Source organism: Rhodamnia argentea, chromosome 1 (genome assembly GCF_020921035.1).
Source record: "Rhodamnia argentea isolate NSW1041297 chromosome 1, ASM2092103v1, whole genome shotgun sequence".
Lineage (NCBI taxonomy): Eukaryota > Viridiplantae > Streptophyta > Magnoliopsida > Myrtales > Myrtaceae > Rhodamnia > Rhodamnia argentea.
This window is the reverse complement of record NC_063150.1, coordinates 3,987,074-4,001,683: the sequence shown is the minus strand read 5'-3', so window position 1 is coordinate 4,001,683 and position 14,610 is coordinate 3,987,074. Positions and strand designations below refer to the sequence as shown.

The 14,610-nt window shown below is 39.3% G+C and overlaps 1 protein-coding gene across 1 annotated transcript; it reads right to left on the bottom strand.

The window, feature by feature from the left end:
• Positions 1-1,057: 1,057 nt before the first annotated feature.
• LOC115748792 (type IV inositol polyphosphate 5-phosphatase 9-like) lies at positions 1,058-3,484 on the bottom strand. Its single transcript, XM_030685414.2, has 7 exons — positions 3,333-3,484; positions 3,129-3,236; positions 2,710-3,007; positions 2,342-2,526; positions 1,725-1,833; positions 1,479-1,630; positions 1,058-1,388 (listed from the first exon to the last, which is right to left on the bottom strand). The coding sequence occupies exons 1-7, from the start codon at positions 3,482-3,484 to the stop codon at positions 1,187-1,189; spliced, it is 1,206 nt and encodes a 401-aa protein (XP_030541274.2). The 3' UTR covers positions 1,058-1,186.
• Positions 3,485-14,610: the final 11,126 nt, after the last annotated feature.

Below are 14,610 nucleotides of genomic sequence, written 5' to 3'. Positions count from 1 at the left end.
CGGGGGTTTCTTCGTCATTAGAGGATGAACCGTTGGAAATGGGTTGGGTTTTCAGAGGTTTGGGGTTTTCTAGCTCACCCATCATCGTCGGCCGCGGAGAGGGTTTATCGGCGGGGGAGGGAGGAGCGGGGTGAGGGGGCAATTCCCCTATTTCATCGTCGTCTCCGTATGTGGATTGGAGAGAATCCATCACAGGTGGTGGGACCGTGAACCAAGGGTTCGGTTTGGCTCTGGAGAGAGAGACGATTGAATTGCAATGGAAAGGGACACAAGAAGCAAGGGTTAAATGGGATGAGAAGGCGCTTTTTTGATTCCGTGGAACAATGGGAAAATAAACCCAGGTGAGGCGGCCCTCATTCGACCTCGGACAACAGCCGCCGACTCCAAATCTGAGTTGCCGGCGGGCCCCGGCCCTTCACCGGAGCCGGCGAAGGGTTTCAACTTTTCTTTAATAAAAGGTGAAAAAAGTGCCTTGCAAGTATAATTTTTCCAAACTCTATTTTACGGAAAGTTGCTTTGTAATGGGTTTTTAAGTTACAACTTACCAAACATAATTTGCATTTTAAAAAACTCATTTAACTTAAAGTGCTTTGCATTTTCCCAAAGACTTTCCCCCAAAGGATTTCCAAACGCAGCCATAATCTTGGATTAAATTTGCCATCTTCTTTAAGCTCCTAAAATTGAGAGGATGCTAAACCAATGAGACACGGAAGATCTTCGAGTGTACTATAGTAAAGATCAATGAACTATTTCTGTCCTTGACTGTACAATTCAACTTTGTAATACCATCTCTCTTTATTTGCTCAGAGTAAACGACATCGATTGTCATCTTTTTCTCTTTTGTTCTTTTCTCTTGTGTGTCAAGTGTCCTTCCCATCTGTGCATATGTTGTGCACTACGGTGTTTGAGAAATACTTGCCGATGCTTGCGTATATGTGCTTTGACTTTGTACGCGCTCACATCACTCGTGCCTCGTGGCATGCATGGAGTTGATCCACTGAATATAGATCAATACTCATAGTTGTATTGTATGCATTTACCACATTAGAAAAGCCCCTTTACACTGAAAATGATCGATATTATTGCATAATTGTATATTCCTAATATCCTTGTTTCCTGTATGTATTGCTACTTGGTTTTGAGGATCTGGTAGAACCACTGATATATAGTTGTGCGTATATCGTTATTATTCAAGAACTCTTGTAAATGTTGTTCTTGTATCAATTAATCCCCTCCTATTAGAAACTTCTGAATTCTGCAGTACTCTGTAAATCCCGGTCTCTGCTGTGAAAATCGCTCGAACAGGTCTGTGATCGGACAATTTCGATTCTCCTCTGTCGTACTGGCTTTGCTTCAATCCCTTCCCGAACCAAATTATCCGATCACACCTGAAAAAACTCATCTAATAAATCTCATATATTTCCAGGCTTCTTTCAGTGAACTAATCATTTTTCATATCATGTGGTTTGGTCACTTACCATGCGGGAGCCCGACTCTTTTTGACTTTGGTATTCGGGTTTTCACCATAGTAAGCCTCCGAATTCGGGCAGTATTTATAGGTTGGTGCAAACTTGATAACTCCCTCTTGCCAACCTTGGAAGACATGACCCTCCATGAGCTCGGCCTTCAGCTTTATAAAAATATCGACAGATCCGTTAGCGTTGAAACCCAACCTTGTAAACCAAAACCTCTAATGTTCAAAGCACATTAGTTTTCAAGAATACCTGATCTTTTTCCAATAGTAAATCCCACTTCCCTTGCTCGACTAGAGACCGAGTCGTGGTGTCGGGCAGGTGGATTCTGTAGTTTAGGTCGCCCAGCCAAATCACTCGACTGCACGGCAAGTAATATATTAGTGGTTAGATGAGTGGTTTTCTTTTTCAATCTGCAAGTACTAAAGGTCTATGTGAAGAAGATGGAGTGAATGAGTGCTTGTTGAAACTAATACTTGAGGATCGAAGTATTCCTCCAGAGAGATTCCTCTTCTAACTAATCATTTTTTGTTTTTATTGATCCGACCTACTGATAAAACAATTGGTTGAATGCTAAAAAAGATTGACAAATAGCAGAAGAAGAACTTCTGCTTACATCACTTGCATATTTAGAAAAAAGCAAATATGGAAGAGGGGTCGTTCTTACAAAATTCATGAAACCATGTATATTACCACAAGAGTTTTTCTATGATCTTTTAATTGTTGGACCAATATGCATGTTTCTACTGGTATAGGAATCTTGGTATGGTGAGGCACATAAACATACTCGAAAGAGGAAGTATGCCGGGACATAGATCAATGAAAGACTATGAGTTAAGAAGTGTAGAATTCTCGGTCTTGGGATGTACTCGTGGTCGAGGATTTTTCTCGGCAAATTGCGCGAGGGGCCGTGTGGGAAGGTCGTCCGCAACAATATCTCTGTTGCGTCTGAGTTTCTGTGCCTCGCATCACGTTCTCTCCCTCCAGAAGCTAAATGGCTACAAATAAAGCAGAAGCTTGTTTCACCCAACAAAAATCTAACTGACACCGAACCCTGTGTAACCAAGATTTAAAGAACGAATCAATGACTGGTCATCGTATGATACCGGCATCAAGCAAAGAAATATCAAAGAGCATAAAGTCCTCGTCTCATGAACGGCAACGATAATGACCTGTTAAGCTTGGGTTGGTCTTATTATGCACTACATAACATAATGGAGAAATGATAAACACATACCTTGTTTCCTAAGCAACCCATTATCCCGCAGCCGACGCAAGAAACGGTCGGATGATTGACGAATTCGCAGAGGTTGCTCCTGACCCAAACGGATATAAATATTCCAACCATCTGCTTACTGACAATACATCGGAAATGTTCTTTCGATTGGCCTCCTGCAGTAGAACTATGACCCGGCCTTGCCCCTGAGCTCGACTTGTTGAGAGTCTCTCTTATCATTGCATTCCATTTCCCGGAAATCTTTCTGTTTTCTGAACTCAAAACATTGCCGGCACTCAGAGGGACTATTTCTTGGAACCTGGTATGCGAATACAATCATACTTATACACTTACTGGATTGAAATCGCTCGATTTAAATGAAAGAATCCGAGAATCTATGCATATAAGCGCTGGAGCAAGAATAGAAGCGTCATGGTTACCCGAAAACATATATGTCAGCCTGACATTTCTTTATGTCAAGCCAATATTCCATGTCCATGTCTTCTGGCGGTACAATGCCTCCAACGTTCCAAGAGCTGACAAAGATCCTGATTACAAAGCACAAATTGGGTATGTGTAAATTCCAAGTCATGTTCATTAAAAGGGAGGCAAAATGTTTGAATCTTAGCAGCTATATATAGTACTCGCAAGTTTGCCGATTGCATGCCTTCATGGTGCTGGCATCTGATCTGTGAAATTCCGGCATGATCGCGCTCAAATCCGGCGAGTCGGCTACGAAACTACTGCTGCTTAAACTTTTTCTTAGGACCTTGTTAAGCGCCAGCTTAGGCCACATAGCCTACACAAGAAGAGACAATAATACCGATAAATCACGCCAGAGAGAGAGAGAGAGAGAGCCATACTTCTTTCTGCTCTAGTGGCATGGTGTGTGTATCTAGAACAACGAGTTGTAGCAGCAAGGTGAAGAGAAGAGGTTCTTATTGAGAATCTGTTCATATCACTTGCATGGGGAGGAGAGAGAGACAGAGAGAGAGACTCAGGAGTTTTGAGGAGGAGAGGGGCCTTAAAAAAGCGTTAAGAGGAGAATATCGAAATGGAAGAAAAGAGGAGGAGGAGGAGAATACAGTTTGCTAGTCGGGATCGATGAAGATGATATTAAGGTTTTAATGGCGGTGTAAGCAACTAAGCATCCGTGCAAGTCAAGACTTTCCTTTTTTTCTTTTTACCTTTTAAAGAATCGAATAGTTCCGACTAATTATAGGCGGACAAGGGAAGAGACAACTCCAAATTTATAATCAAACCCATCAAAGGAAAACCCCCAAGAAGAAAGGAAAGTTAAACAAACCCTTTGTAAATTAAGATGTCTTCATCACTCATACATGAAAGCAAAAGAAAAAAGACGTCTTCATCTATTTATGGTGGCTTGTGTTGATAATGGACTCTTGCAAATTTTACTTATTTGCTTTTTACATGCAAATTTTACTTGTGCATGTTGATAGAGTTGCCAGCTTGACCTTATTATAACATCACAAATCACTCGATAATCAAACTCATTATTCTTCATGCATTGAACCCTCTATAAGTAAGCCTTGTGCATTAACTTTTTTCAAGAAAAATAGTAGAAATTTACTATCTTAACATGGGCAGGAAAAAAAATTGCTTTTTTATTGTAATCAATTACGAAAAAAATCAGGAAATGACGGCCGTGTTATTCATTATTTTGCTCCATATGAAACTTGAATGTTTTTAAAGTCCGGAACAAGTGTTTTAACTTCAGGAGGGTACTGGTTGTTTAAGACGTTATCAGCCGGCAAAAGGAAAGGAACTTGAAACAACAAAGTGTTGTTTATGCTGAGCTTGATAGCTACGTGCCATATGTTTCGTTTAATTTATTATGTCCATGTATAAAAACTATTCGAATTAGGGTTTCATTTGCTTAATAATTATTAAGGTGATAGCAGCTATAATTATATCAAATTTGGCGTGTTTCCCCTCCTTATGTTCCCTTATTCAAATATTTGCCCGGTTGGACTTGCAATTGTTTATCGTCCACTAGCTCCACATCTGATGTATACACCCATCTTTTTATGCCTGTCATTTAGCATTTGATCAAAGGTCGATTGGACCATCCTAAGGATTTGCCAAATTCCACGAGAGTAGTATTGCATGGATGCAAGCTTTGGTCCCCCAGCATTATTTTAGCATCTAGAGTTGAATTGATGAGGACCTTTTTGCTTCTTTTATTCATTCATGTGGCACTTCACGTTACAGGAAGAAAAGCAAGTCTACATTCTGAAACCCTTTTTGGCAATTTGATGGAGCTGAAAGGTAGCTGATAATTCCTGGTTATCTGAACCACTCTTTTGCTCAACACAGTTTGAGACTTATGTCTCATGTTATGGAAGCTAGGGTTGGGTCCATCAGGGAATGTTGTGCTTCACCCTGATCCTGATGAAGTTTCTTTCTTGCCCTAGAAAGCTGGTTTTCCGGGGGAAAGCTCCATGTGTATTTCGGGGAATATTTTGGTAGCTATCCTATCGCCGTAGCGATAAACCGACACCGACACAAGTATTACAGAGATTCATTCTAGGGATCATGTGATGAATAGAGCTATCTGCTTTGTAAGAAATGCAAGGAATATTTGTTTTCGTGGGCCAAGTGAGGATTTTGTTGTTTTTACTTGTGATCTTATAATATAATATAATAAGTCGTACTCCTTTAATACATACCTAGCTAGAAGAGTCGTTAAACTATTGAGGAAAATCTCTTATGATGTTTTGAAGATGATAAAATAATTAAAGGCTACTAATATGTTTGTTGGTTAAGTAGAACCAAATGAAAGAAGCACAAGCCATTATGCAGATGGTGTATTAACAAAACGTTTAAAGGTTATGAGTTATCTATCAATGGTGAACAAGGAATTGGGCGAAAAGACATCTATAAGTTTGAGGTACCTAATTAGAAAGTGAACAAGCCTAGAATGGGAAGTTCGGTAAAGCTTGGAGGGACTTTGGATAGGTGAACAATAAGGTAGATCCGCAATTGCCAATATGCTTGGAAGGACCAGAAGATGGAGCTCAAGAAATTGCATCTAAATTATGCATTCCGAAGAGTGGTTTCGTTTATGAAAACTGTTCATACACAACGAAGTATTCGGATACGTAAGACTGTTTCTGCTTCTGAAATCTGTTTCTGAAGGTTGTTCAGAAGCTACGAGATATATTGTTTCCAGATTCCGAATACCCACGGCTGACATATATCCGTTGCTGTTAAGGTATTTATGTAAGTTTGCAATCTTTGATTGATAGGATGTCCTTGATTGGAAATTATCTTCCATGGAACAAGAAAAGTTTTATATTTGAAGAACTCCACTTATGGAAACCGAAGATTTAGTTGTATGGGCGATCGAATCTGAAGGGTTCAAATTTCGCACCAACGGTCATTAAATCTCCCTAGATACGGTCTCGTTCAATTAAGATTAATGACGTCCAATCATCGATTGAAGAGCGATCCTTTGAAGACTTATCCAATGGCTAGTTTGGGGGTGAAGAAGTATAAAAGGAGATCCATGGTGCTTCTACGGAACAGGATAAGAATCATAAATTCCAAGATGCTAGAGTTATTCAGATTCACATTCATCCTTGTCATCGTAAGTTTTATACGACAATCATTGAGAGGCTTTATAAGAGTGATTGAGAAAGGATAGTGTGATCTATCAAAGAGAGTATCATCATTTGTTGTAAACCTTCATTGATTCATCTAATATAATCCGGCCAATCACCTGTCAACATGGGAGAGTGAACGTAAGCTTGATCTAAGCCGAACCACTATAATTGTCATGTGTAATATTCTCTATATCTAAACTCTTATCATTTTGATTGATAATATTGCATATTTGTGTTCATATTATGAATCTGCATATCCAGAAATTGTATACTCGTGTTCGGAATCAAAACTGCACATATTCAGATTCAGATTTAGATTCTATTTTGACTTAATTCTTTTAATTCCACATTTTCTAGTCAAAATTATTTAGAATCACCTATTCACCCCCCCTCTATGTGATGTTGCTAGATCCAACATAAACAAGTTGCGACTGTCGTTCCTATACTTTGGTACAGATGAAGGTTTGTCCGAAAGATAGGAAAAAATTTGATCTTTCGACCCCCATTTCTAGACATGGCTAATATCTGTTTGAAGACAATTATTTTAATTCGTTTCAATTTGAGCGGTCTAAAAGATAGTACAATCACTCATCAAACACCTTCTTCGCTTGATAGAAACTCCTGGCACGAAGTTGCCCTTTTCTTCCCCTAAATCTGCAGGTTCTTCAAGCAAGAAACCCTCTTGGAATTTTCCAGGTTTTAGTAAATAGAAACCCCTTTTGATAAGAATTTATGCCCTAGTCCTCCTAGTCATAGCGTTGAGAAGAGAAGCTGACTTTCATTTCTCTGACAGACTAAGATTCTAGGGTTAGATGTTCTCCGCTCAAGCCAAAAAGAAGAAGAAGCTGAATTCTGTAAACTTGTCTGACATTAATCATGAACACCAGAATCATCCTCAACCCTAAATCTCGTAAACAGATGGCGAGGAATATCAGGTTAGAACACGCGATTCTTTTGAACTTACTTTTATTCTTGCTCTAAGGTGGTCTGATGTGTTTTTTCATCAGCTTCTGTGCAATATGTTTCAGCTTAGTGATCGAATTGGTTAAGAACGGACCGTTCACGCCCGTCAGGACCAGACCAACCGCAAGAGCCGATCGCTTCTTTATTATCCGATCTCAAGAGTCCATTTTTGTCGATCAAGAACTGAACTTACTATGCAGGAAAAGTGTCTTTTTCCTGACTCAAGTATCGCGATCTAACCTTGCACTATCCATTTGCATGAATTATGAATGTTGGTATAGTCAAATAAGTGATTATCATATCACCAGAAGACAACCAGTACCTTCGAAACCCTTCAACTAAGGATCTAGAGTATAATCCAGAGGAATAATCATTAGTATATGCCACCGCTACGTACGTGAATACATGGATTAATACAGAAGAACTCTAGCTGGATCGGCGTACGTGGGAACTGCTAAACTAAATCTCTTATCAAAATAAATTAACGTGCGTGCGTGCACAAAGCCTTTGCGTACTCATAATCTATCTCCTAGTCTTTTTTTTTTTTTTGGTTGGATATCCTATCCTAGTCATTTTGATTGAGCGATTTGCTAGGAAAATTGTCCAAAAAGTCTTATACATAATGCATTTTTGTCAAATCAGTACTAAATCTTTTAATTGGCCAATTAAGTCCTTAATATTGTCAAGTTTTTCCAAGTAACTCCAAACGGTCAATTTTGACTGAAAGTCGCCGACGTGAACGACAGCTATCCTCTATGGCGCGGCCGGCGCTGACGTTTATAGTTTTTAATGATATCTTAATGTTTCTAATTTCCTTCTTTACTTTTTTGCCCTTTTATTTTTTTTATTTTTTGCTTATATGCTCCGCCACCCCAGCCATGGCCTCAACAATGGTTGGTAGTATGGGTGATAGGTTCTCGATCCGATCCGCTTTCCCTCAAGAATTGGGAACCGGACCCATGGTCCCAGCTCCCATTTTCCGGAACTAGGCACCGGACCGGCTACCTTGGAAATCGGGAACCGAATCGGATGGTACCATCGGTTCGGTCCGGTTTCCTATCGGTTCCAAGGAACCAATAACACGATAAATTTCTACATGTGCCCAGGACAGAGAGCACCTTTTCCTTTTCCAGGATTCATCGCTATTTCTTTACTCTGGTTTTAACTACTTGGATGTGATTTGATTACTCGTCAAGATTTTGCCCTTCTCAGTGATAGAAGAAGACAATCATAAAATAGCAAACAGCAAAAGAACAGCGCCAGATGCAGGTGTGTGTCCACCGGGACATCACGCATTCACACTTTGAAAATAATCACTCCAAAAATGAAAAGTTTGGAGCTTTTCTCGCTCTGCAAAATTTCTTGCCATCTCCCATTAATGAAACTGGTCTAGATTTTTTTGGGGGGGGGGAGGGGAGGTCATGATCATCTGAAAAGCAAACGAGCAAAGCTGCCAAATTAATGAAGACCAATCATGAAGTAAATCCTAAACAATAAACATTACGGTTAATTTTTTTTAAAAAAAAATTCAATCAATTCGGTCCTATATCCCTAGAACCGAGAACTGGACCGCCCGGCCATCGGTTCCAATATTAAGAATTGGGAGCCGGACCGGACCCATCTAGAATCGGGAACCGCTGGGCCGGTCCGGTCCAGGCGGTTTCCGGTTCGAGCGGTCCGATTTGCTTACTCCTAGTTGGCAGAGGTCGCTGGCAAAAGGAAAAAAGGAAAAAGAGAATGAAAAAAAAAAATAAAAACAAAAATATTCCAACAAAATGTTAGAATATTACTAAGAATTGTTCACGTCTGACCATGTCCCGTAGGACTTATGGAGTCCACGTCAATGATTTCCTACCCAAATTGGCCGGATAAACACAATTGGTAAATTTTGAAAAGGTTTATGACTCAATTGATAAAACTGAAAGGTTTAAGATTGAATTGATAAAAGTGCAATAGATTGATGATTTTTTGGGTAACTTTCCTGTAATTTGCACCACGATATGACTCTGGTCAAAATTGGATTCCGGCGAGGACGGTGATTCATTAATACGACATTCACCAACTCCTAAGAACAACTTCTGCTCAATTGGTTGAAGCAAAATCTAGTTTTATCTGTACTGTCATGCAAATAAAAAGATTTTCCTTTGTTCATAAGCTCAGCATTATTAGGAAGTGTCTCGAACCCTTCACCAAGAATTCCCTGACCAATCATGTTCAGGATCTGCTCCGTCCAGATTTCCGCCTTATCATTTGGTGTTGCTTGGGACTAAAGACGTCACTGATGAACTAACTGGTCACTTGAAAAACTTGTTTATCATTGGCTCCCAAAAGATCCATCAATTCCATGAGCATCCACTAAAGAATTCTGGGACTAATCTGGATTATTATTTTGTTTCCAATTGATCAACATGACCCACTTAAAAAGGTTTTAGATAGAGTTATCCTATTATTAGCACATTATATGAGACAACTAAGATAACAATTTAAAGCGTATACAATGCCAAACCTTGTCCATTCCGTGATATTTTGACGTTGGCTCCACATACACTTCTTCTGATTATTATTTATTCCTCCTAAGTGAGTATTCGTGTTAAACATCCGACTGGACGAATGGAAACAATATAAAGAAAACTCCGATAATAGTGAGAATCCATATTTTGACGTCGGCTCCACATAAATTTTTTCTGATTATTATTTTCTCTAAGTGAATATTCGCATTAATTTAATGCATTATCGATGTACAGATTGACCGATTTGATTGGATGGGCGGAGATAATATAAAGGAGACACTAATAGTGGTGACTCCGGAACGAACTCGGTCTAGAATAGTCTCCCTCCCCACATAAAAGCTATGAAAGTTGAGAACAGCAGGGGTCTCTGTATCAAGTTGCATTTCTAAAAGCCACTTGATCGACATGTTCTTGAATAAATTAAGGCAAAAGCAACCCTACCCTCGACAATCAATTGTTGGAAAGGGGCCTCTAGGGCAATAGGCATATGAACCAATTAAGCTCTTGGAAACTCAACTGAAATGATGGGTCTGCTGGTCTACTTCAAGAGTTTTTTAAAAGCAAGTGACATAATCCCTTCCAAATTGATTTTCCACAGTGTCTTTGGACCGCAAGGGTCTTAATTCACTTAAGAAATTGGAAAAATCCGGCTCTGAATCGCATATGAAACTCGCAGTAGCAGTCCATCGGATTGGGTTGGCAACAGCGACGGATTGAATTAAAAATTAGGATGATTAGAGAGGCAAAAGAGGAGATTATGGAATTTAATAAGACATGGTCCAATCGCACTTGTTTTTTCTTATGTTTGCCTTTTGTGGCCCCTCCAAGAAGCTGTCACTTCCGGTTTGAATTGAATAGAACAAGACAATGGGCTTGGATTGGTGGATTCAGCAATGTCTACTGTCGACATGTGCATCATGAGCTGCTATTTTTGGTGCATTTTTCCGTAGGTTTAAGTGAAATATTGTGTACTTTTTTGATATAATAATAGGAGAAAAGACATAATGAGTAAGGTATTTCAGTGTCCTATGTGACCTCCTAGTTGGAGTGAATGCATAGGATAGATATGTATCAATTTGAGAGGAACTTTATGTGCTCAAGAGTGAAGATAGAACCCAATCGAGCAGCCATTAATTTGGTCTAGTTAATAATCATGGAGGTTTGGTGTTTATATGTCTCCGCCTGATATTTGATTGGGAAGGACTCTACTGTTCCGTGTCCAAAAGTACGAAGTTTTTTTCTTGCCGGGGGAATTTCAATAAGGATAAGAAAATCCATACTACAAAGACTTGAACAAGGGTGATCGGTTCTAGGGTAGAATCGCTTCACCCCGAAATCGAAAATCGAAAATCTGACCAAACAAGGTCGGTTCCCTATATGTGGAATTGGGAATTGATCATGTCCACCTTGGAAGCGGTGGTTTTTTTTTTTTTTGTAAGATGTTTTATTTTCTTTTTAGGAAAAAGTTACTTTATTGTAGGATGAAATGAAACCACTAATCATAGGGAAGTTACTAGTAAGAGAAGATATTACTCCCACAAATAATCCATACCTTTTGCCCTAGCTGAATAAACAGAGTAAAAAAAACAATATAATCCGAGTCGATTTCACCGATTCAGTCCGATCGGCCCGGATCGATTCTTGAGGAAACTACTCGTAGTCGACCGATTTGATCCGCTTTGGTTCGGTTCTCCGATTGGATGAGGACCGTTGCACGCTCTAGCTTGGACCAAGGTGATTTGACCATTTATTTTTTTTTTTTGTACATATGAAGTGCCTGTGTCAATTCACTAACAAATTGGTTATTGGTGAACTCCTGTCATTTGTTATTCTAGTACATGGCAAGATGGTTGGACGAGTGGGTCCAAATTTAATCACTAATTGATGCATCATCTACTACTAAAGTGGCCAGCCATTAAGAAATGATTATAAGCATTTATTCTAATTAATTTGATTGGAGCTGATTGGTCCAAAAGGTTCTCGCGAAAAAGGCCATCGTCTCAAGTCAATTTTATCGGACTCCAGGCCGACACCTGGTGGACTCAGCACCACAACAAAGGAAATAAATAAATAAAAACTTTTAGAGAAAATAAAGGTGAAATTTAAATAGCAGCTGACGTCCCCGATGACATCAGAAAGTAATTTTCTGGATTTTTTAATGAATCTATCTCGGATTTATGGACATCAGCTTGCATGGGGACCCAAAAAAAAGTCAAATCGACGTGATTGCCTGACAGGAGACAAGTACAAGATAAAAGAACAACAACTTGTAAACATATTTCATTAACATAAATTTAGGGGTAAATTTTTTAATTACTTCAATTTAATCTTTTTTTAAATATTTATATCAATTCAGTTTATTCGATCAATTATAGCCAGAAATCGCTAATATGGACGCTAATAATCCTACGTGTTATGATTGGCATTGACGTCGAGATTTTAAAATAATACTTTAATACTATTTTGAAATTTTATATTTTTGTGCTTTGCTTTACTTTTATTTTTCCTTTCCTTCTAGCCGCGTGAGGGCTTGTTGCTGGCGAGGATCGCCCTCGCCTAGGCTCTCGCCGGGGTCATCGCGGCCTTGCTGGCTGCGAGTAAGGATGCACCTCACCGGCCGTGACATTCCGAATTTCGTACCATTTTGAGACTATTGAATGAAGATTATCTACCGATGTACTTCAGTTTTATTTCTCCGGGATCCGATCAATCCCGATTATACCGACAAAAAAGGGAAAGGCTAAGGCACGACAATGTACGTGACCTAGGAAACTCAAAATGAGAATTGACATTTTGACCATAAGAATTGCTGAGGGAGTATTTAGAGCTAGTAAAGGTCGATCTAAGGACGATTATGGAATCCATTGCTAGCGTTATACGATTGGAGCGCGAGTGATTCCGCTTAATCAAGGTATAATTTGCGACATATTCCTAAATTGGATCTTGACGATCATGACCCGAGGGACTAGTAATAAAATTTCGCAATTACATGACAATCAATATGATCATGACTTGAGTAAGCCTAAGAGTGATGAAAATCATTGAGTCAATAAGTGTAAGGTCGCTGCAAAAGCCGCCCGTCAAGTTGAGATGAACCGAAATTACGTTCGAAGGAAAATGAATTAGGAAATGGATTCTCGAAATAGGGAAAATGGAAATGAAGAATTCCAATTTTGGTCTTGAATCGGACGTCGCCTCACCGATAGTAGTTTGATTGAGAAAAATCTGAAATTTTGGACGACAAGTATAAAATGACCATTTTACCCCTCAAGCATTAATTTTTGCCATAAGTGATCCAAGGGGCATTTTGGTCTTTCTTTCCCCTTGGCTACCGAAAATTTGATGAGAAAGGGGTCAATGGAAGTCAAAGCTTCTAGAGAAAATTTATGGATAAGAGTTAACCAAGATATTTGGACTTCATTTAACCCATGTGCTCTATTATTTTGTTTGGACCAAGCCAATAATGGAGACCAAGCTTCTCACACACTCTTTGACTTCAATTGACCAGCCACTCTTGCTCTTCATGTTCCTGCCTTGCTGTTCTTTCATTTTCTGCACTTCCACAGAAAGTTGCTCAGCCCGACAAGCCCCGATTCCCTTTACTATTTCGGCCATAACTTCTTCTTCCGACATCGGTTTAAGGTGAGATCACCTCCATTTGAAAGCTTATCGTCTTATCTTTCTAAGGACATATTATGAGCAAAATTTGGCCCAGTAGATTTTCCTGTAGGTCCGATTGAATGGACAAAGGTCCAGTCGGGATTGAATCTGACCCGGTTTGAGAGAGAGCTCGCTTACAACAGTTTTAAGAACTCATTTTGCTTCAAAATTTTTGTGGGATGTTCTAGACATATAGTACTTGATTTGGCTGAGTTAGGATCTCAAATTTAGTTGAGTATTGATGAGTAATCATGGCTGAATGGAGATGGTTTTTGAGGAGCAGAAACTGCCTGTTTGCATGTCTGAGAGAATTGGATGAATTGGAGATCTTCAAAGTTTTATTTTGACTTCAAATTTTCGGTGAACTCATGAGACATACAGAATAAGGTTTTAGCAAGTTGATTTCGCATTAATTTGGAGCGTAGGATGAAATTAATGACTGTTGCAAATGGTATAAACAGAACCGGTTTCTGCTCTGTTTTGGGAGGGTGCTGTCCGATTCTGTTCAAGGCTGGAATTGGTGTTGCCTTGGCTTGAATTTTTCGTTTAGACATGCTACGACGTATATGAATGTGTTATTGAGGAGTATATGCGGTGGATTGACGATTAGGGGTAGTTTTGTGGCTAAACGGCGCGATTGAACCTAAATCGTACTCTGCCCTGTTTTGGACAGATTTGATTTTGGACTTGGACGTTTGACTGAACGGTTGTGGCTAGCTCAATTAAAAAGGTAAATTGCCCTTAACCCTTTATTAAGACATTAGGGTACTAAGAGACCAATTTGTGATCCAATTGGGTGAATTATGAGGCAAGTTATGCATGATCGATTGCATTGAATGATTATATGGTATTTAATCATCTGTATGACACGAGAATAAATTATGCTTGAATTGGCGGGAATTATACTTGTTAACTTGATTGCATAGTGGTGCAATTTGTGCCGGGCCTAGTGTAATGTGGCCGTGTGTATTCTCGTGTGATAGATTAAATGTTCGCTAAGTCGAACTATACTCGATCATGAAGTCTACAAAATGAGAATTGTATTTGTGAACCCTTGGCCAATGGGAAGGTTTTGACTGAATTTGAGTCTGATCGATTGGATTGCAAAGTCATGAACTATGGTAACCCGAGGCGTTATGACGCGGGTTATGAGATTATTTGTA

What these genes read in the sequence shown, in the direction of transcription:
- LOC115748792 (XM_030685414.2), bottom strand. Translation starts at nt 3,484, where the DNA reads ATGTGGCCTAAGCTGGCGCTTAACAAGGTCCTAAGAAAAAGTTTAAGC. An exon ending in TGCAATCGGCAAACTTGCGA is followed by an intron (nt 3,237 to 3,332) that starts GTACTATATATA and finishes CTTTGTAATCAG; the next exon opens with GATCTTTGTCAGCTCTTGGA. An exon ending in TGGGTTGCTTAGGAAACAAG is followed by an intron (nt 2,527 to 2,709) that starts GTATGTGTTTAT and finishes TTGGTTACACAG; the next exon opens with GGTTCGGTGTCAGTTAGATT.